Here is a 22,210-nt window from a genome sequence, read left to right as displayed (position 1 = left end):
AACCCAGAACATTTTCTAGATAGTCCTTTGGGAGCCATGCCCTGTTCACAGTGGCTACCAACCCAGTGTCTGTTTTTCCACTTGGACAGCTTATAATTTTGGCTGGATATGCACTTGCTAATAAAGGCTCAAACTCTGGGGATGGAGATATGGTTTAGCAATGAAGAACACCTGTGTTCTTGCAGGGGACCCAGGTCCAACTCTCAGCACCCACAGGGTGGCTCACAACTCCATAACTCCAGCTCCAGGGGATCCAGTGCCCTCTTCTGACCTAAGCAGGTACTAGGCGTGCACATGGTGCACAAACATACTCATACACATAAATATTAAATAAATCTTTTTTTAAAGACTCAAACTTCCATATGCCTTAGAGTGAAGTCTGGTATTTGTTGGAATTTTCACTACTCAGGCATTAGTGAGTGTGGTGGGGTCAAGTTTCAGGCTCTGTGTGCTTCCAGGAAGGATGTTTACCAGCTCAACATCATCTCCTCCTCTTCTTCCTCCTCCTTCTCAGTTCCTGAATGCAATGGATCAGGTGTTATTTCTGTGCCCTTAGTGGCAGGATGTCCTCTTCCCTCTTCTTCCTCCCCCCAATCTTGTACATGCATGCAGTGGGAAGCCATCATGGGCCTCAGGGATGGCTGAGCTGCAGCACAGAAGTGTCGAGTCATCATTGCAATCTGAGCTCTTAAGGAAAGAACCTTCTTGCCTAACCTACTGTTATCTTGGTTCACACTTTGGGACTCAGTCCCTTCTTTTTCTCAGTAGCCTGTCCTGTGTTCTCACTAGCACAGCCACAGCAATAAACTGCTGGTGAGCTGCTGTCACCCTCCAAAACTTTAATTAAAGCGCCCCATGATCAAGACATCTGTAATCACATTTACTATGTGAGTGAGGACTCAGGATGGTGATGCCGTCTGTAGCTTTGAGCTTGGCCCAGCCACACACCAGCCCTGTGGACATTTATGTATTATTGCTCTTGTCCACCTTGGTCATACTCAGGGCTTCTTCCTGGCTCATCCTGCTGTCACCAGGGATATCAAAGTTCCCTTTTGTTGGTTCTTAGTCTTGTTAATAGAAGAATCTAAAAACCAACTCAGGAGAAAGTTTGAGGGCTGTCTTACTAGCGTGTGAAAAAAAACTTTGGGACAAGCAGATTATAAGTCTCAGTAGCCATCAGGTAGAGATGGAGAAGAGGAGGAGAGAAGGCCATACCTTTTAGAGATAGGGTCCGGGGAAGCCAGTGAGTTCAGCAGTGGATGTTAGTAAGCAGATGCACACATGGCAGCAGTCAGGGCCTTGAAGCATGAGTGCAAAAGCCCAGACAGTCAGGGAACACATACTTATGCCTTTGACTAGTGTCTAAGTTAGAACTTTTGAGTTAGAAGTCAGGAAAGAAGGCAGGCTCAACAGTGCTGTATAGATGATGCTTTGCATGCTTCTACACAAAGGGAGGGGCTTCTGGGAAATGCAGCACGTGCTCTCATTAAGGGCATAATTATTCCTCCCAATCTCCTGAGCATGTCTTCATGGTGACTCAGCCTTCCTGAGGGGTATTCTCCAGACTAGGTGATTGACAGGCCCAGCTGGACTGACTTTTAAGAAGGAGACAATAGCATGTGACATTCTAACCTATGGAGCAGGTCAGCCTGTCACATCTCCATGCAGGTGAGAGGTAGAACTCAGAGTCCATTCTTTTGACTTGGAGGAAGTAACTGTCACTTAGTGCCTGAATAAAGCCCCAAACCTCCACGCTTTCACCCTGTTCATTCAATTTCTAGTAAAGTTTGTCCTTATAGTGTAACCAGGGGAACAAGTGTTGGAGTCTGTGTGGATCGTAAGGGAGAGTTCCATCCTCAATGGCCTCCAAGCCTGCTCATTCCTGGACCACTACTCTTTCCTGATCTATCGTCCATAGTGTTAAGTCACAAAACAAGCCACTCTCATGCTTCAATTCATTCTCTGACTGTGTGACCTTAGATTAACCTGTGACTGTGACCTTAGATTAACTCCCTCTCTCTGCTCAGGGCATCTCGAATACAGTGACCTTCCTTCCTTTATTCTGCTTCTTGACAACAAACGCTTTCTTGCTCTAGAGTCTAGCACTACTGCTAAGTCTGTGGACAGCCCTTGACAAGCATGGCTCCTTCTTGTCCTCTTGATTTCTGCTGTCTTCAAAGAGGTCTCCCTTGACCTTCGCAAGCTAAAGTAGAACTCCCTGACCTCATCACCCGGGTAGCTCTCTACCAACAAACCTGACCTTCTCAGCACTCACCTCAAACTGAATGATTGGTCTGTGTATCTGTCAGGGTTTTCTAACTTGATAGAATGTGTGTGTGTGTGTGTGTGTGTGTCTGTCTGTCTGTCTGTCTGTCTGTCTGTCTGTGTTATTAGACTGACTTATAGGATGTGGTTCAGGCAGTCCAATAATGGCTGTCTCATCTTGAAGAGGCTGAGAATGGTAAGTGTTGAGTTCATGCAGCTGGATGTCACTACAGTCCCAATCTGGCACAGGCAGCCTAGAGAATTCTGGGACTGCTGCTGGTCTCCAGGCTACACTGAAATCCTGAGGAAGTTCTAACACCGGTGAAGACCTGCCTCGGCAGCAAGGTGGATGAACTTGCCACGAGAGTGAGGGAAGTAACAGAAATGCAAATCCATGCATGCAGGGTTTCTTAGTCCCAAGGACTGTGTGTGTGTGTGTGTGTGTGTGTGTGTGTGTGTGTGTGTGTGTGCAGGTAAACTTCTAGAGGCCAGAAGTTGATGACAAGTGTTCTGCCCATGGCTTCCTACTTTGCTTCTTGAGGCAGGGTATCTCACTAAACCCATTACTCACTGACTGGCTAGACTTCTGGCCACAGAGCTCTGGACTTCTATCTCCAGCATGAGGCTTACAGACATGAGCCATGATGTTATCTCTCCAGACCTCCGAGGACACTGCCTCGCTAGCCAGTTCCTTCCGGCCTGCACTTTCCCCTCACACACACTCTATCCATGAAACATCACTCTAGCCCTTTCAGGGTGGTTGCCCATAGCCTCTTTCCAGGTGCATGGAAGAGCAGCCAGTGTCTCCCCCATGCACACCCCCATGCTGTCTACTGGGAAACATTAATTGCAGGGAGAAAAATCCCATTTTCCTCCTGTTTCCCATCAAGTGGGTAATTAAGTGCCGGTGTGTGTATATTTGAACTTGCCAAATTAATATCTGAACTTTATTGTGCTGACCCTTTTAAGTTAGTTTGTTTTTTTAATAAGTCACCACTTTTGAAGGACTATCCTTTTTTTAGATCATGTATAAGAAATCTATCATCTGCAAATAATTAGACAGTGGGAATTATATTGTATTGCTAATGAGCAGATGTGCATGCTTGCAGTGAGGGAACAGCTGCACACACACAAAATGAAAAAGTGGCTCAAACCCAGCATTATGAATTCTGCAAGGGGCTTCATTCTTTTAAGAATTTCAGGGAACAGAGAAAAATGAAACAAAGAGCCTGGCATTTTTTCTTTATTAATTCTTTTCTCAAGTGTGCTTTCCCCTGCATAGCACCATCATACATGTGCACAGCATCCCTGCTGTTTGCACTCCCAAGTGTTTCTTTCATAGGATGCTCATACAGAACAGGTTTGCTTGGCCTTTCCTCCAAACTGATGGAAGGACTCTCAGTGGGTAGCATTTCCATGCTGGCCAAGATGCTTGGAAGCTTATGTATGTAAAACCCTACTGGATTCTTAAAGGCACCTGTAAAAGTTAGACCCATTCTGCAGATGGACAGACTGTCCCAGTGAGGCAAGAGGATATGCCTGGAGCTCACTAGTACATTACTATTATGTGACAAAGATGGAATTTGTCCCCTGGGCTCAGTTCCAAGCATTGTATTCCTCCTCTGGTAAGACACGTGACTCCACATTGTTAAGTGATGATTTCAGAGAGCAGGAAGCATGAGCTATGGTGACTGGAAACAGCTGCACACTTGCCAGTGTCTGTGAGCTCCTGCGGTGTCCGTTACAATTTCATACACGCTGCTAAGGATTAGCGAGAGGAAGGTAATTGGGCTTTTGGAAACAGTCAGAGGAATCACACACATTTTACATCATCATTTAGAATTTGAAAATTTTGCACTCCAGCAATAAAATATGAAGTCAGAAGAAGTACTACACTTCAAACGAGAGTCCCTAAAGGGAGATCAGAGCTGATAGCATTGGTGGGAACTGGAGTTCCTGGGCTTCAATAATGGCAGACTGGGCTGTTCTGTTCATCTCACACATTAAAATGACTTCAGATGTTGGATTAAACATTTAGAATGCACTGAAAACATCACAAGCAATAACTGACAGATTGCAAGGGGTGACCAGATTAAGATGAGAGGAAGCAGGGAGCAAGACAGGCTGAAGAGGATGGGATACACCCATGTTCTGAGAGAATTCTCCAGCACCACAAAATGTGGGTTTGGGGGGTCCTTACTAATGACACAGAAGGTGTGAGCAGCTCGGAGACCTGAACTTATCAGACACATATGAAGCACTGCATTGCACCTGGAAATGGCCTATCTTCTCAGGCATATGCAGAACATACACTAAGCCAGAAAAGAGATTAGTGTGTCTAAAGGGTTTTTAATCATGTAGATTAGAATTCTCTTATCACTGTTGCATTCCACTGGAAATCAGTAGCATAAAGTTATCCAGAACAGTCCTCTTATGTTAAAAAGAAACTTTAATTTCTAACTATCTTAGCGTTTTTGTCTGCATGGGAATGTCCCCACAGGCTGTGTGTTTGGATACTTGGTCCCCAGCTGGTGGCACTGTTTGGGGTTGTGGGGCCTTTAGGAGTGAGGGCAGGAGGAAGCGGCTCACTGTGGGGCAGATCTTGAGGAGTGAGATCTTTAGGAGTGAGAGCCAGAGGAAGCGGCTCACAAGATCTTGAGGCTTACAGCGAGATCCTGCTTCTTGTCCCATCTCTGCTCCCTGTCCTCCGTTGAGCTAAGCAAGCTGAGTGGAAAGTTCTGCCACATGCTGTTCTCCACTTCAAGGTACTGTGTCCCCGCAAACCATTAGCCAAAATAAACCCCCTTAAACTTGCTTCTTATTGTGCTGACAAGTAAAATCAATAGCAAACAAACCGAGTTATTAAGGATAAATCATGAGCGAAATTAGGAAATATTTAATTAGGCGATGATTTGGATACTATATATCCAAGTTCACAGGGCTAAACAGATCTTAAACCCATCTGTGAGAAGACAGAAGAGCATCCATCTCAAGATGTAAGAAAACCAACCACAAAGTAATCTCAAATCGTAGGACAGAGATAATTAAGAACATATACCAATGATGTGGAGTTCAAACCACAGCAGAGAAAACCATGAAACCCAAGGATTTCCAAATGTATATCCAACTGGTAAACTGTTAGAATAGTTGGTCAACAACAACAACAACAACAACAACAACAGAACAAAAAAACAATAAATAAATCAGTGTAGAGAATCCTAGTATGTTGCTGTAAAATAATAAAAAATAATTGCCTTTTACCTCCACTAGATCCGGCACCATGGAGCCCCAAGGATCTGGTAGGTAACTTCATCTCAGCATCACAGCATCTTACCTGCTCTGCTCTATCCCATTTCACACTGCCGAAGGCTTCTGTCTGAGCCTGGCAACAATCTAACTCTCTAGTTCCCAAGGCAGGTTGCCGCCATGCCAGAAATATACATCTCAATTCCGTGGCGGCCCAGTGTCTCCACCTCTGCAAACTCTCTTAAACTTAAATCGCCACATGAACCAACATACAACATAACAACCTCTGATCTGACTGATAAGATATAATTGCCCATCTAGACACACAAAGCCCTATACACTTCCATCCCTTAAGAACATTCACCACAACCTGTACAATGTTAAGTGGAATCTTAACATTCGCCTCCATGTTCTCTCAGCGGCAGCTCCCCTTCTCCAGTCTCCTTCCATTCCAGTCTCCTCTTCCCTCAAACTTTTCTCCCGCCCATCCTTCCTCCTCGTCCAATGACAGGCCTCGTTCTATCTTGTACCTACTTTCACCTATATGACATCCTACACTAGTATGAAGAATAAAAAAAATGGAATCTCACTGCAAACACTGGACATGTTGCCAGACTCAGAGGACATCTGCAGCAATGAATTTGAGATGAAAGTTACATTGAAAATAAACCCCTTAAAAAAATAGAGCCCAACAGAATGAAACAGACTAGGGGATCCTTAGAGAAACTGAATCCCTATTTGAGAAGATCATATGCTTCAGTGAGTATTATCAACATTTATGAGAGAAAGGTTGCCGTCTTGTGGGATAAATAGAGCGTAAGTCTGTTTCCTGTAATCTTGACACCTAAACCTGAGCACGTGAGAAAACAAAATCGCAGTGCAGTCTTAACCTAGAGACGTGTGTGGGGAATCCCCAGTGGGCTGTTAGCAAACTGAAGTCGGTGACACCTCGAGACCACGTCCATGAGCAAGTGGACTCCCGAGTACAAGGGTGAGCAGTTCAGCATTAACCAAGAAAACTGAGCATAGTGATTCCTGGACCGAATAAAAGAAAAACATGGCTACCGGAGTCAATGCAGCAAGTTATTCAATGCAATTTAGTATTCGTAAGTGAGAAAAGAATGGAAAAGAGTCTGTACAAAGACCTACTGTGTGCAAACACACGGTACTTAACATTGAGCTATTCAGAAACTGCAGCATGTTGGAGCAAATACTGTAGTTTTGTTTGTTTTGCTTGTTTGTTTTTACTTACTTTGCTTGTTTATTTAATACTCATTCTGTATGTAGCCCAGGGCAGCTTGGGACTCATTATAGACTCATGTAGCCTATGCTGTCGTCAAACTCATAAGTGTTGTCATTAGAGATGTACACCACCAGTCCCAGCTCTGTTACAACCTCCAATCTGCCTTGTACTGGGGTGGGTAGGGATCCTCCTTCAGACCTAAGTTAAGGAAAGAAGTAAACTCATGACTGAGTAGTGTTCACTTCTCCCCAGAGAAGGATTTCCTCTTCTTCTAGTGATCATATGACTGAGTTCTGACCAATGGAATGTGGCAAAAATGACATCTACTACTTCCAGTCTTAACTCCTAAAGCTCCTGCCTAGCCTCTGAGCTCTAAAAGTGGGAAGCAAATAGGGTAGGGAAGCAACCTACCAAAGATACATCAGCCTCCACCAGGCTAGGTCCCCTGGTCACTCAAGAGGCAGCAGCCCGTTTTACTAAATGAACTTTGCATGAGCGAAAGATAAACTATTAGATTCAGCCATGAGAATTTCAGATAGAGGTTCCTTGAAGATGAGTGTGGTTAATAAATCTCTAATAGTGTTCACTTAGCCATGGGGTAGCTGGGAGATCCAGTAACGAACAGGGTTCTCTGAGACTTCCTCTTAGACTATTTTGTAAATTTAGTATAAACCCCAGTAAAATCTTCAGTTCTGCTGCTGTGCTGTTGCTATTCTAACTCTTTCCTCCTCCACCCCCTTCTTCTTCAGAATTAAAAAAAAAAGACACCCAGTATTTATAAAAACAAATGTTTTCTTATGTAACAAGAACACAGGAACTTTTTCTTCTTCAAGTCTTGAGTCGTTGTGAAACCGCACCAGCTAAGCTGCTGTGCGTTCGATGTGGGGAAAGATAAACAGACAGTGCAGAAGAGCCGAGTAGGAAGGAAACGTGCCTGAGGACAGAGCTACAGACACCATCAGCTTCAGAATACTGGAGAGAGGGCTTTTCAATTAATCAAGACTCTTTTTTGTTTGTTTGTTATTTTGTTTTTCCAGATCCTTTGCTTGGGGGAAAATCTGCCTCATGCACACAAATCAATACCTTGTACATTTAAGACCTAAAAGCCAAAGGAAAAATGTGCAGGACTTCAGGTGAATGACTTCATTATGGCGTGGGGTCTGGAAGTGTTTCCTACAAAAGGCACTAAAATCCATAACCAAAAAGGCAACTTATATTTGATAAATTCGTCCATCTCAAAATTTTGGCTGATCACAAAGCATTGTGGGGGCTTGAGCAATGACTCAGCAGTTTAGAGCACTGGCTGTTCCTACAAAGGACCCAGGTTCAGTTCTAGTCTTGGTGGCTGGAACAATGACTCAGCAGTTTAGAGCACTGGCTGCTCTTACAAAGGCCCCAGATTCCGTTCCAGCCATGGTGGCTCACAGCCATCTGTAACTCTAGCTGCAGAGGATCTACACCTTCTGGCTGCTGAAGCCACCATGCAGACACCAGGTGTACATGAAGGCAAACACTCCTACATATAAATTAAGTATAAATAAAAATTAAGCAAACTAAACCATTGTATAGAAAATGCCAAGAGTAATGAGATTATATCTGATAGTAGTTTATATCCAGAATATTTAAAATGTATGAAATAGGTGGGGTTTTTTGTTTTTGTTTATGTTTTCTGCAAAGAAATGTGGCCAAGGTATCTAAAAAGCAATGGAGAAGCATAAAATTAAAAACATCATTATCAATTAGGAAAATACAAATTAAGATCAAGTGAGATTGCATCATGAACCAAGCTGACTGACAGAAAGTAGACTATCAGAGATGAGCACATCATAAATCGGCAGGTTTTCAGAGCTTCCAGACTCTAGGTAGAGCAACATAGACTTTGTAAAGCAGGGGTGCTCCTAAAAGTGGCGCACATGTAGTTACCTCAAAGACACGCAGACCTCACTGACCAACAGCTCCGATTCTATATATGTACCCATAAGAACATCATGTGTATGGATAGTAGAGAGCATGTTGAGAATGTCCTTGGCAGTCCCAGGTTGGTCACAGACTCATCACAGAATGAATGCATCCACAGTGGGTGGGCGGTCATTCAAGAGATGTTCTGAAGCCACAAAATGGAGAAAACGTGAGATAGAAACCACTGTATAGCTTTGTTCTACATAAATTTCAAAAATAGGCCAAACCAAACTAGAAGGCATTGTCATTAGAAGGGACGCACAGGGCACAGTGGTACTCCATTTCTTTATGTTGGCAGTCTTTATCTGAGCATCCACTTCTTGATTATAAATAATGATTCCATCATGTTACTGTAACACTGAAGTGTACACTTGAATAAATCATATACTATGTTTTATGGACTTTTGGTACATGTGTACGCATGCTTTCTATACTTTTCCATAATTGAGTCTTAGTTTCAGTTTCTATTGTTGTGTCAAAATAATCAAACAAAAGCAACTTAAGGAGAAAGAGCTTATTTTTGTCACAGTCCAAGGTGCAGTCCATCACAGCAGAGAAATCAAAGCAGTGGGAGTCAACAACAGAGAGTGCAGATGCATGGTTGTTCATGCGCAGCTCACTGCCACCATTTTCTGCCCTCTGTTCATGCTTGGTGTCTTTTCTGTAAACATCTGAAAAAGGTCTCACTGGGGTCTGGGCTGCTCTATGGTGGTCGCTGATGGTCTAGGCTGGTCTATGGTGGTGACTGTTGGTCTGGAATGGTCTATGGTAGTCACTGAGGGTCTGTGCTGGCCTACAGTGGTCACTGATGGTCTGTGCTTGTATTATACGTGTCTGCCACTGTGCCTAACTTTTTTGGTAGGAACTAGAGATGGAACCTAGGTTTTCATGCTAGCATAGCAAGCACTTTATTGGCTAGGTCACCTTTCCAGGGTTTGTTCGCTATTTTGATGCCCTCTCTACCTCCCTCTTGATGAAACAAGGGCTATCCATTCATTTTCTCATTTTAAATTTAAAATGAGCTGTCAGTTCAAATTGACAAAATTAATTTCCCAGTCAGGTAAAGTGAGCCTGTTCAATATTCATAGGGTTCATCTCAGACACCTGAGAGAAAGGCCAGGTGTGCCAAGAAGAGCTCTTGGATTGCAGTAAGAAGCTCTGTGTCACTGTGAAGGAGAGAGGCTCATGACCTGGTGGGGAAGGCTGCAGCACTAGGAAGATCCTGTTTTCCAGCCCCAGAAAGGAGGCAATGCTGGAATGAGCTGTGCAAGCTGTGGTCTTCTGTGCCACTGTGATGTGCAGGCTTTCAGTGCCATCTCTGTGGAGACAAACCAGTGAGTCAGTTCATGAGCAAAGAGAAGACCAGCTTCCCATTTGTGTGAAATGACTGCAGTTCTGAGACATTTATCAGCAGTTTTACTTTTCATTGAGATCGCTTTTGGATAAGCGAGTGGAGGTGTTCAGAATTTTGTAGATAGAGCCATAGCTTCTGTGGTGGTTGGACTATGCTTGGCCCAGAGAATGGCACTATTAGGAAGTATGGCCTTGTTGGAGTAGCCGTGGCCTTGTTGGAGGAAGTGTGTCACTGTGAGGGTGGGTTTTGCGACCCTCCTCCTAGCTGCTTGGATGTCAGATTCCTATTTGCCTTCAGAACAAGATGTAGAACTCTCAGCTCCTCCATTGCCATTCTTACCTGGATACCTCCATACTTTCTGCCATGATGATAATGGACTGAACCTCTAAACCTGTAAGCCAGCCCTAATTAAATGTTGTCCTTTATAAGAGTTGCCTTGGTCATGGTATGTCTTCAATGTAATGGAAACCCTAACTATGGCAGAAGTTGGTCCCAGGAGTGGAGTTCTGTTGTGATAGGCCTGACCATGCTTTTGTTTGGAGCAGTGTGGATTTGGGAGCTTTGGAAAGTAGTGGAATGCTTTAATTGGGGCTGGCTTACAGGGTCAGAGGTTCACTCCATTACCATCAAGGCAGGAACATGGCAGCATCCAGGCAGGCATGGTGCTGGAGGAGCTGAGACTTCTACTGCAGCCAGGAGAAAACTGGCTCCTGTATGGATTGGAGGAGGGTCTCAAAGCCCACCCCAACAGTACACACCTCATCCAACAAGGCCACACCTTCTAATAGTGCCACTCCCTGGACCAAGCATATCCAAATGCCACAGCTTCTAAGCCCCTTTATATGATAAGAGTCAACCACAGAACATAGGTGCACTATCCTAAGTGGAACCAGGTAGTATATAGACTATGGGCATTCTCTGAGAGTGACAGAATGCAAGAAGCAATAGCATGCAAAGGTGGGCTGTAAATCAGTTTGAATGAGAACAGAGTTAATGACTAGCATAGAGTCCATTAGCTTCTCTGATGCAGAGCCCGGGGCAAGGGTCCAGTGCCTGTAACTGGAGGAAGACAGGCAGGAGGAGGAGAGAACCTGTAAGGAAATGAAAGAAGTAGGAAGGAAAGAAGAAGTTGAGTGAGGATGTAGTCTCAGGAGAAGCCTTGGCCCCTTGAATAGGGGAGTTCAGGGAGCTCTTGGTATAGTCATGTGACCAGGTTCTGACCACTAAGATATAACTATTGGTGCAGAGCAAATCTTCTAGGAAGGCTGTTTAAAGATGGAAAAAGCCAGGGCAGGCCGGAGGCTTACTGGGTAAAGGCACCTGCCTTGCAAGCCTGGAGACCTGAGCTTGATCCCTGAAGCCCACATAAAGGTAGAAGGAGAGGAACTAACTCCTGAAATGTCCTCTGTCTTTCACACATCCTCCATGGTGTGCACATAACAACCCACACACATCATGCACACGTGCATGCAATAGTAATAATAAATAAGGGCTGGAGAGATGGCTCAGCCGTTAAAGGCTAGGCTCACAACCAAAAATATAAGAGTAATAATAAATAAATAATACTAAAGAGGTAGTAAGTGGGGGTCTTGTCCATTCACTTTTCTCCCCCTCCCTTATCTTGGTCTATACTTTGGCCATGGTGGTTACAAGACCAGAAGATGATGTTTGTTTTCGAGCATGGAACCATGTGCTAAAAATAATTGTGTGAAAAGAAACCTGAGGCCCTGGTGACCGAGGAGTCACCAATTCCCAACGTTGGTAAAGCTTCACTTCTTTAACTGAAGAAAGAACCACAAGGCTACCTTGCTCCATCATCTGCATCTTCATCCCTGGTAATATGAATGCTGTTCCCGAGGGCACCATGAGACAGGACTCAGAGAGAGCCTGGACAGTGCGATAGCCACTCTGGTCACCAGAAAGCACAGGGTGATACTTCAATGCTCCTCCTTTCTCCTGTCCAGATTTTAAAATTAGAAGCAAGAAAAAAAGACCTTTTGTAATTTTTATACACTTCAGAGCCTTATATCTAAACTGTATACATAATCATTTTAATTTTTACTTACTACAAGTCTGTTGTTTTATATTTTAAATGTCACTTGAAATGCTGCCTTGGAACATTAAGTCCTAAATGGATGTCTTCATCAATCCCCTCTCCTCAGGGCTCAGGGAACCATTTGGAAAAAGAGGCAGAAAGATTGTAAGGGCCAGGGCGATGGTTGATACCGAGGGAACAGTGTTTTCCAGACATAACAGGACTGATACACTTATGAATACACAGAGACCGTGGCAGAATGCACAGGGCCTGCACAGGTTCAAGCCAGATGGGGATCAGTGCTAAGAGGAGAAAATGGACACGCGCTCCCATTCATAACCAGGAAATGACCTCCAATGGACAATCACTTCAGAGGAAGCATTATTTTCCTACAATGGAATCTCACTGAGTGGACAAGCCACACTTAAGGGCAGCCTCGTGTCCAGCAGTAGATGCTGACAGAAAATGAGCTCAATGATATTTTCGTAGATTTTTTGTTCTCTTTTGCTTTATTTGAGCATTTAAAAAAAGTCACTCATCTTCTGCTTGTATATTATGGTTTCCAATTTGTTCTTATGGGTCTTGATTTTGCACACCTGTGTTTGTGTGCTTCCGGTGCCCTTTCTTTGCTTTATTCTTTTTAAAAATGTGCCTGTTAGTTTTCAAAAGTCAGAGATATAACGCATGGAGTTGAATGCCTAAAGAGGTAGCAACATCAGAATATATCGTCTGAAAAAATATTTTCAATTAAAAAATGCTGTTTGACAAAAACAAATTTTAAAGAACCTCGTGTTCTCCTGAATTCAGAGAAAGTCAGCATGCAAAGTGTATGTATGTGAGATTTTAAAGTAATCATAAAAACTAAAAGTATAGGACAAAGCCATGGAACTTAGTAAATACAAACACTAATATGAGCATGGAGGACTTCCATGATGCCTCTGTTCTCTACCCTCCTAAGGCTCCTACTTCTTCCCACTCATCCACTCAGCTGCCTTGAACATGAAGGCTGTATGTGATGATATCAGAAGTCATGCTCCATTAATATAAAGGAACACGTCGCAGCCAGAGGCAGCTTTGCTACCCGGGGGACATATTGTAGTATGTAGAGATACTCTTGTATGTCTCAACTTGGTGGGCATTGATGGATAGGGCCTGGGGATGCTACTATGTGTCCAAGAATGCACAGGGTAGCCCAAGGACCAAGGATCATCTTGCTCAGAACGTGAGCAGTGCAGAGGCTGAAGTGGCTGTGTATAGAGAGCACCCATTGTGTATTAGTCCTTCAGTTGTCTGTCAGTGTCATTAAAAAACACTCAGGTTTTACTTTAAGGATACTAATTGATTTCTTCACCTTCTCTCCATCTTGAAAATATTCCAAGGGTGCTCTGCTCTGTCCCCTTACCCCCAGTTACCTAGTTAACACTACCCCTAGCTGACAGCTTATTAGCTCCTGGTGGACAAGAGCTAACTGAAGGTTGATGCTTAACCACAATGTGCATTTCGATGTTATCTCCTGGGGTGCTGTGACTTAATGCTTAGGAGTTGAACATGTGTATAATCTAAACCCAATGAATTGTTTGAAGGCTTTGATTTGTATTTTGAAAGCCTTTGTAAAGGGATCACATGCAGAGAGGAGCTGGTCAATATGTTGGCCTTTGTAAAGATAGACTCAACAAGGTGAAACTTTTAGTCTAGCATAAAAACTATGAACATGTTTTGTAGGAGTGAGTTACAGAGCGTGCTCATTTTCTTCATCCTGTTTTGCTCTAATAATGAGGAATATTAAAGTAATGTCCCTGGGGAGAAGAGTGAAATGTGGAGGAGCTTGGAGGCAGAGATGGGGTCACATGGTAGGACAATCCACCAGGGACACATGGTAAGATAACACAGCTCACTCTTTCAGTCTGCACACTGTGTTAGTTACTGTCTTGTTGCCGTGACCACAGATTTGACCAAAACGAAGGAAGAGATGCTTATTTTTAGCTTGGGGTTACAGAGGGTTCAGTCCATGGTTGTTTGACTCTGTTGACTCTGAGCCCCATGGTGCATACAGATCATAAGACGGAGTCCACTCACCTCATGACAACAAACAAGGCCCCAAAAGCTCAGGAATAATCAGCCCCCAGTCACCTACTTCCTCCTCAGTTCCCGGAACCTTCCACAACAGTGCCACCAGCTGGGAGCCAAGTGTGCAGCACAGAAGTCTGTGAAGGTGTTTCATATTCATGCCACAGCAACCGTCCCCAATCAGAAGCTTTTTTGATCCAGCTCTGGACTGTGCCCTGCAGCAGATTCATTTACTTGGGCTTTATCACCACACCCCTGATCATCTCCTTAGGGTGAAAGGCATTGGTGAGGGGCTGCAGGAAACAAAGGGAAGGCTGAGAGGTGCCTGTAAAGCAGGGATTACTCCAGGGTTGGAAGGAGGGATGCTCATACCAGGGGTCAAGGGGGGAGAGCCATCGAGAGATGGCTGTGGGGTTGAGAATGTCCAGGGGTCTAGTCGCATGAATGCTGGTGGAGATGTGGCACCATATGCCTGAAGCCTGGAAGGGGTGAGGACCAAAGGTTCAACTGTGCAGAGTTGTCATTTTTTTTTTGGAGGACTCAGGGCAGGAAAGAGGCAGCTGAGTTCAGCAGTGAGTAGGACAAGGGCAAATGGTGGCAGAGTAATTAGTGAGGGACTTCCGTCAGAGCACTGCTGTTGTGGGATAGTTAAAGGAAGGAAGAAGCAGAGAAATGTAGGAGAACAAGGACAAACAGTTACAATCAGCCAGCCTTAGCCGGCTCTTCTCTTTTTCATTCAGTCTTGGGAGTAGGCGGCCCATGAAATGCTGCCACCCACATTCAGGGGATGTCTTTCCATCTCAATTAACCCAATTAAGAACTTCCTCACACTCCTGTCCACAGACCATCCAATCTAGACAGCTCCTTATTGAGACTCCTTTTCCAGGTAATCCTAGATCGTGTCAAGTTAGCAATTAAAACTAAGTGTCACAGTAGTCGTGTATGTGGACTTCTGAGTATGGCATATGTGTGTGGGATATGTGCACATATCTGTGCTAGTGTGCACTTCTGTGTGCACATTTGTGCCCATGTGTGTGGAGATCAAAGGACATCAGGTGTCCTGCTGTGTCACTCTCCATCTTGAGACAAAGTCTCTCAGTAAACCTAGAGGTAGCTTGGTAGCCAGCAAGACCCAGTAATTGTCTCGTCTTCCCACCTCCCACCATGTGCAGCTACACATGGCTCTCTCTCTCTCTCTCTCTCTCTCTCTCTCTCTCTCTCTCTCTCTCTCTCTGTCTCTGTGTGTCTGTGTGTGTGTATGTCTGTGTGTGTGTATGTCTGTGTGTGTGTATGTCTGTGTGTCTGTGTTTCTGTGTTCTGGGAATTTTAACTCAAGTCCTCACACTTGGACAACAAGCACTCTTACCCACTGAGCCTTCTTCCCAACCTTAACAGGATGTCCAGGGAGGGGGAAACCAAAACAATGTAATATAGACATCTCTCTTGCCTGTCAAATCTGTAAATGAATAATCTTCAGTTCACCTGTGGCCCTGAGCCCTTGGTCTTAACTGTACTGATCATGAAACATACATTAAAATACTACTTCTACAAAGACTCCTGCTTATCCTAAAGAAAGCACTGGAGGAGCTGGCTGGGCCCTTCTCTACTGTTTGCATAAATGTTCCTCGGATGTCTATGTGTGTATATAGGCTCCCCAGCTCATAGCATTATTGAGAAGTTTTCGGAAGTTAGGTCACTGAGGGCATGCTCTTAAGAGGATAGTGGGGCCTCAGCCGCTCTTCCTCTTGTTTGTGAGGTAAGCATCTGCCTCCACCACTGCTCCTGGTGGTGTGCTGCTTCACCATAGGCCTGGCACTCAGCAGCCATGGACTGGAAACTGAACTGAGAGCCAAACCTCCTTTCCTCCTTACAGGTGGGGTTCCCTCGGGGTTTGCTCCAATGATCGAGAACTGACTCTCCTAGAATGCTACACCTAACAGTATACGTCTTAGTAATAAGTAAATTATTTGTTAATGCTTTCATATAAAATTATTTCTTATGGAGTGTCTAGTATAATCCAGGGCTGTGATAAATTTACCTTAGCTTAGAGATATTTGTTATAATTAAAGATGTATTTTTTAATTACATGCATGTGGGGAAATGGTATGTGCATGCTGAGTACAGGCTGAGGACATAAGAGCCTCTGGAGCTGAAGTTGTAAGTCGTGATTCATGAATGATGGCAACTGAGTCCAGGTCCCCTTAAAATCACTTAAGCACTGAGCCACCTCCCTAGCCTTCTCCATTATAATTAAAACATACATTTCATACTCATTTCAAGAAACTGATGTCCAGATAAAATTAAAATAAGGCTCGGTAAAACTGGTCACAACAACCAAGTCCACTGGTGCCAGCACTGTTGTCCCAGCAGCGCCCTAATCCTCTCTGCTCTCACCCTCAGGGATGCGCCAAGGCAATGACTGTGGCACGCAGTATCGATCGGCGGTCTATCCCACCTCCGCCGTGCAGATGGAAGCTGCCCTGAAATCCAAGGAGGAGTACCAGAAGGTAGGGCCCCTAATTCTGCCCACCCCAGGCCAGTGTGATCCGGGCCAGCTCAGAGTTAGAGGGAAGCTTGGCTCTGCCCACCGGTGGCCACACCCCCAGGCCTCTTCAGCCAGCCTCCTCACAGGGCCATTGTACCAAAGAAGTGTGCATATCGAGTGAGTGTCAAAGGGTGGGCCTGTGTGTGCTTTAAATCACCTCATCCTGGTGAACAGGTGGTGCTGTTGCTCTGTCAGAATCTGTCTCACCCGCAGACATTGCTTGTCTCTGCTCTGCCGCTGGAGTCTGGAATCAAGGTGGAGGCAAGGGGGCATCTGGGGACGGAGGGAAGGAAGGGTCCTGATGCTTGCCCGAGTAAATGTCACATGCTCCTCCCTCTCCGTGTGTTTCTATGTGCATTTATAAGAACACTGGTCCTACTCCATTCAGGCTAACCCTGGTAACCTCTTGTAACTTGATGAATTCTATCAAGACCCAACTCCAAATAAGGTTGTGGTCTAGCAGCTTAAGGCTCTAACAGATCCTTTCTGGAATATGTAGGCCAGCCTGTGCTATACACTTTCCATTGCCAGCTACAGTAAACTTAATTATAATAAAACCATTTACATTACATACACATTACATCATGAAATAATTGTCCTATTAATTCTATAATCCTTTAGGGGGAAAAAACCTCCTCCAGTAGAGATTTGGGTCTCTTACAAACAACTAGAGTTCTTAAAGTTCTTAGAGTTCAGCAATGATACTCAAAATTTTAATTATGATATCCTTTGTATTAACAGTAGAGCTAGTAGCTACTGTGGAGCTGTAAATAGTGTGGGGCAGCCACCATCGTGGTAGAGTAGGTAATGAAGAGCAGGCTGGGATACGGCCTGTCTGCTCTTGAGGTGTATGGTCTAGTCAGAGCCACTATGATAGGTAGGTCTAAGGGAGATGCTGAGATGGTCCCCTCCTCCTATTATGTATCTAAGGCTGTGATGTCAGTTTGGCTGACATGGTAGGCAGTCTGGGGCACAGTCCCTGTGGCTGCTATCCAACATGATTCCCTCTGTGAGTCTGGGCTGAATTTTGTGACATTTCTTTTATTCCTTTCTGGAGACTGCAACATCAAGGGATCTTGATACTGAACCAGGAACCAAAGAGTCGCATGATGTCCCTGTGGGTTTAGGGTGGGAATAATAAGGCTAACTACATACTTAGGTATCAAGGAGACCTCTATGATGGCTGTCTTAGCTTGAGTCCCACAGGAGGCAGAGCTCAAGGTAAGGGGCTTGAGTGTGAGGACTGTCTGGGATGGTTGGTACCAGGAGACAGGATCAGAGTACAGGAGAAGTAGGAGAGAGGGGTTAGACCCACACTGACTGCTACCAACAACAGGTTGCTTGAGCCTCCTGGAATCCCCTGCCATTCCTGGAAAGAAGCGTATTTCCCTGGGGAACCATCATGCATAGTGTTGCCTCGTATTTTTGGCTGTGGAGACTTCACCTCAGGGCAGGAGACAAGAGGTAAATGGTGTGCGGTTGAGAGAGGCATTGTTAGTTTCTGGAGCTGCAGAAGCTAAGAATGGTCTTAGCAGGACAAGCTACAGCAGCAAGGAGTGTGGAATAGGAAGTGAGCCTCAGGGCCTGAAGTGAAGGAGAAGTTTCAGATTAAGTGTGCGCATTCTAGTTTCATTTACATTGCTGGGTTAACATATCCTCACCAAAAGCAACTTCAGGGAGAATCAAGTTTCTTTGCCTTACAGTTTCAGGTTACTGTCTATCACCTCTGGTAAATCAAGGCAGGAACTTAAGTCAGCTAGCCATATTATAATAGACAGTAGAAGGAGAAATAAATAAATGCTGCCTCCCTCCTTGTACTTTGCTAACTTTGTCCTTTTTATACGGTTCAGACCCCCTGCCTAGGGAATGGTGCTACCCACAGTGAACTGGATCTTCCCATATCAATGAAATTAATTAAGACAACCTCCCATAGGCATGCCCATAAGCCAACCCAATGTAGATAAGCCCTCATCGAGATTCTCATCCAAGGTGACTGTATGTTGTATCAAATTGACAATTAAAGCTAACCATCACAGTGTGTAAGCACCTTCAAAAGCCATTATCCACAAAGTGCCCTTCTCCCACCAGCTCTGTTCCCTAGTCAGGAAAGACTGCTAGTTCCAAAGGCTGGTCCCATCATGAGGCTCTCTGAGGTTGTGATGGAGCTGTGGAAGAAAAGCTTGTGGTGACTTCCCAGGAGGGCCTCCTGCTGTGATTGTGTAGTCACATGGGAGACACCTTTAGATAGAGAAGTTATGAACAAAGTGATGTACAGTACATAAACAGCCTTATAATAGCTGAGGTAGTCAAAGTAGGATTGCATCTATAGAAAAGGTTATTTACGGAATGTCAATCACTCTTCTAACTTTTGTATATAAGTGAAATCTTTTACAAATCTTTGATTATTCATCCACCAATTAGCTATGTATCTATATCATCTATCCACCACTTAGCTATCTTTATCATCTATCAATCTATCATCTATGTATAGATGTAATAGCCATGCCTAGATGTAGTTGCCTGTATCTCTCTGTATCTTGTTTTAAATTGTATGCATTGGTATAGTTCTGAGACTGTTTCTACCTTGAGAGTTTCTGTGAACTTCTGCCCATTCTCTTTGTATAACTGATATCTGTAACCCACCTCATATAATTCAATACTTTGCCTATGAAAGGTGACACAATTGGCTTTTATTTGATAAAGAAACCATCTTTTCTTTTACATTTACCTTAAAAGTATTCTGGCTTCCAAAGGGGCCCACATCATCAAGTTTGGTCCTAGCTTCTGCCTTTTGTCAGAGAGCAGACCTGGGTGGCCCTGCCTATGCCTTAACGAAACAATAAAGTCATTTACAAGAGTAAATGCCCTAAAAAGGGGCATCTTTTCTCCACAATACCAGTTAGAGTCTTGCCTTCCATAGTCTTGCCCCAAACATCCAGGCTTCTTCTAAGAGTAGATACTCCTCCAGCTCATTCCACACATCCTCTTTTCCCTTCAGAAGTCGCCATTATAGAGCCTCTGTCCTGGCCATTGATCTTCCTGGAGTCTGTAGGGACCCTTGCAGTCCAACTGTAGTGTTCACTTAGGTTACTAATTTGATGGTCTCTGCTAGTTTGTCCCCCAGTGACCCGCAGGAACTGGCTTCTTCAGCAACTTCTTTATATGTGGCGTTGGAGTGAGTGCTCTGCTTACCACAAAGCAGCCATTTGAACATAAAATTAGCGGATTTTATCGCAGGGACCAATTGTTGAGCTAATTAGATGTGTAGGAGTGCTGAGGAGCCAGAAACCAAAAGTGATTTTTCCCCCCAAAGTGTGGTTTTCTGCATAGCTGGCTGAGCTGTCAATCCCAGCACCTCCAGCAACCTGAAGAATCTTTCTCACTTCTGATCTCCTGATGGTGGGTGGGGGCAGAAAGGCCCAAGCAGGAAGGTCAAGGCTTCAGGAGTGAAACCAAACTTCGTGCTGGATTTAATCACCATAACAGGGATGAACTCTGCTAATGGAACTTGCTAGCTGCTTCAGGTCTTGGTGAGCTGAGGACATTCATGAAAGTGTGGGAAGTACCCTCATCTTTTGAGGATGCCCTGAAACATTTTCCTAACCTTGTCTTTCTGTTTAATCCTCTTTTCCCTTAAGAGTCTTGTGGTGGGATTACTTGCAAGCAAATATTGGAGGGGATAAGCAGAGGTAGTATTGCTTGTGGGTTATCATACACTGTGGACGATTCTCTCAAGTGAGTCTGTCCGCAGGACATCTTCTCAACCTCAGACCCTCTGGGAATGATAAAGGTGTGGTCTATGTGGGATTCCTTCATACTCAAAGTGGGACTCCATGAATTTAGTATTTTAACCTCTGGTAGATGGTGGTCTTGAAACAGAGAACAGATATGATCGTTGTGGTTCAATCACATGACCTAACGTATTCCCAACTCAAGACTCATGAATGGAAAACATGACTTCTTTGAATATTTTTCTTGTCAGGAGAGAAGAAAAATCAGGGTCCCCCCCATCCTGATTTTTTTTTAGAACATACTGTGCTCTGGTAAGTACAAAACCTTTCTGAAGTATATTCTTTAAACTTTTTTTTTCTTTTTTTCTGGAGCTGGGGACCGAACCCAGGGCCTTGCGCTTGCTAGGCAAGCGCTCTACCACTGAGCTAAATCCCCAACCCCTCTGAAGTATATTCTTAATTACTATATTTCAAATACAAAAGTGTTTAAACTCTGTCTTTTTAGTCTCTCTGTCCATCTATCCACTCACCGAACCATTCACCATACTTTCATCTACCACCGAGCCTGTCCATCCGTCTGTCCATCCATCCATTTACACACTCTTTCCCAGCAGCCTGGCCACTCTCCCATCCACTCATTCTTCCATCTACGCAGCCATCTAGATCTTCTCTATATAGCCACATTCTTTAAATACTTTCTCTAATCTTATTTTAATTTTCAATTATTTGGAAATTTGTCATCTATCATCTACGCATTTGATTATATGTGATACAATGTATAATTTAAAGAAAAGCACAGAAAAAGAAGTATACAAAACAGTATGTAATGATTGCTTCAAAACAGCCAGCAATTTTAAAAATAAAGACTCATCTTCAATTATTTGATTCTTTTTCCACTTAGATTGCAGCCAGATATTCACTAACGCCACATCTTCTTAGCAAGGCCCTGACATGCATGGAGGTGGGGGCGGGGCACAGAAAGAGACAGAGATGGAGAGATAGAAAGATTGTGTTCTCACTTAACCTCCCTACCTGTGCTACCGATGACATTCCTGTCACCTTGGTCTTGTGTGGTAGAAACGCTCACTCTGTACAATGACACACAGATTCATAGGCCCAAAAGCTCCATGACTTCCAGACCCCTGCATAGAAGTGTGCCCACTTGTGTATTTCCATATCCTCGTCCACACAGCAAATCATAGACTGAAGACTCTGATAGCGAGTCCTCGGCTTCTTCTGCCCACCACTGACTGCACGCTGGATCCATCCCTGTGCTCCCTCGCCCCTTACCACGGCATTACCAGGCTGCCCAGGTTCATTAGTCTCTGTCCTTGTTGATGTGGCAAAAGACTTGCACAGAGGCAACGTCAGGGGAAAGGGTTCATTTTGACTTGAGGTTGAAGATGGTCATGGCCTATCATAGTGAAGAAGGCATGGTGGCAAGACCATGAGGTGGCCAGTCACACTGCCTTCACAGTCAAAACTCAGAAGACAGGAAGTGGAGTGGGGCTGAGGAATCTCAAGACCTGCCCGCACCAACTCACGTCTTAAAACTGTGCTTTACCTCAGAGCCCAGGAAGCAAGCATTCAGATACACAATTCACATTCAAGCCACAGTCTCTGGATTCTGCCCATGGGTTCAGGTCCCATGTGCCGCTTCTCTGTCATAGCCTTAGTCACCACCATCCCTTGGGTACCACCATCTGTTTCAGGACCAGTGAATTTTTTATTTCTCTGTTACTGTAGCTGCCTACACAGGGCAGGC

The 22,210-nt window shown here is 44.4% G+C and overlaps 1 protein-coding gene across 7 annotated transcripts in view; it reads left to right on the top strand.

The window, feature by feature from the left end:
• The window catches only part of Msra (methionine sulfoxide reductase A), a 338,461-nt gene that overhangs the window by 211,093 nt on the left and 105,158 nt on the right, over positions 1-22,210 (top strand). For all 7 annotated transcript variants that reach the window (XR_010057810.1, XM_039093214.2, XM_063274183.1 and 4 more), the window contains one exon: positions 16,570-16,676. Coding sequence is in view for 6 of the 7 variants with exons in the window: in XM_039093214.2 (XP_038949142.1) it covers positions 16,570-16,676 (107 nt within the window). In the remaining variant the exon portion in view is untranslated. The remainder of the gene's footprint in view (positions 1-16,569; positions 16,677-22,210) is intronic.

The sequence above is a fragment of the Rattus norvegicus genome, chromosome 15, assembly GCF_036323735.1.
Source record: "Rattus norvegicus strain BN/NHsdMcwi chromosome 15, GRCr8, whole genome shotgun sequence".
Classification (NCBI taxonomy): Eukaryota; Metazoa; Chordata; class Mammalia; order Rodentia; family Muridae; genus Rattus; species Rattus norvegicus.
The sequence above is the reverse complement of the archived record's forward strand: the minus strand, read 5'-3'. Positions and strand labels throughout refer to the sequence as shown.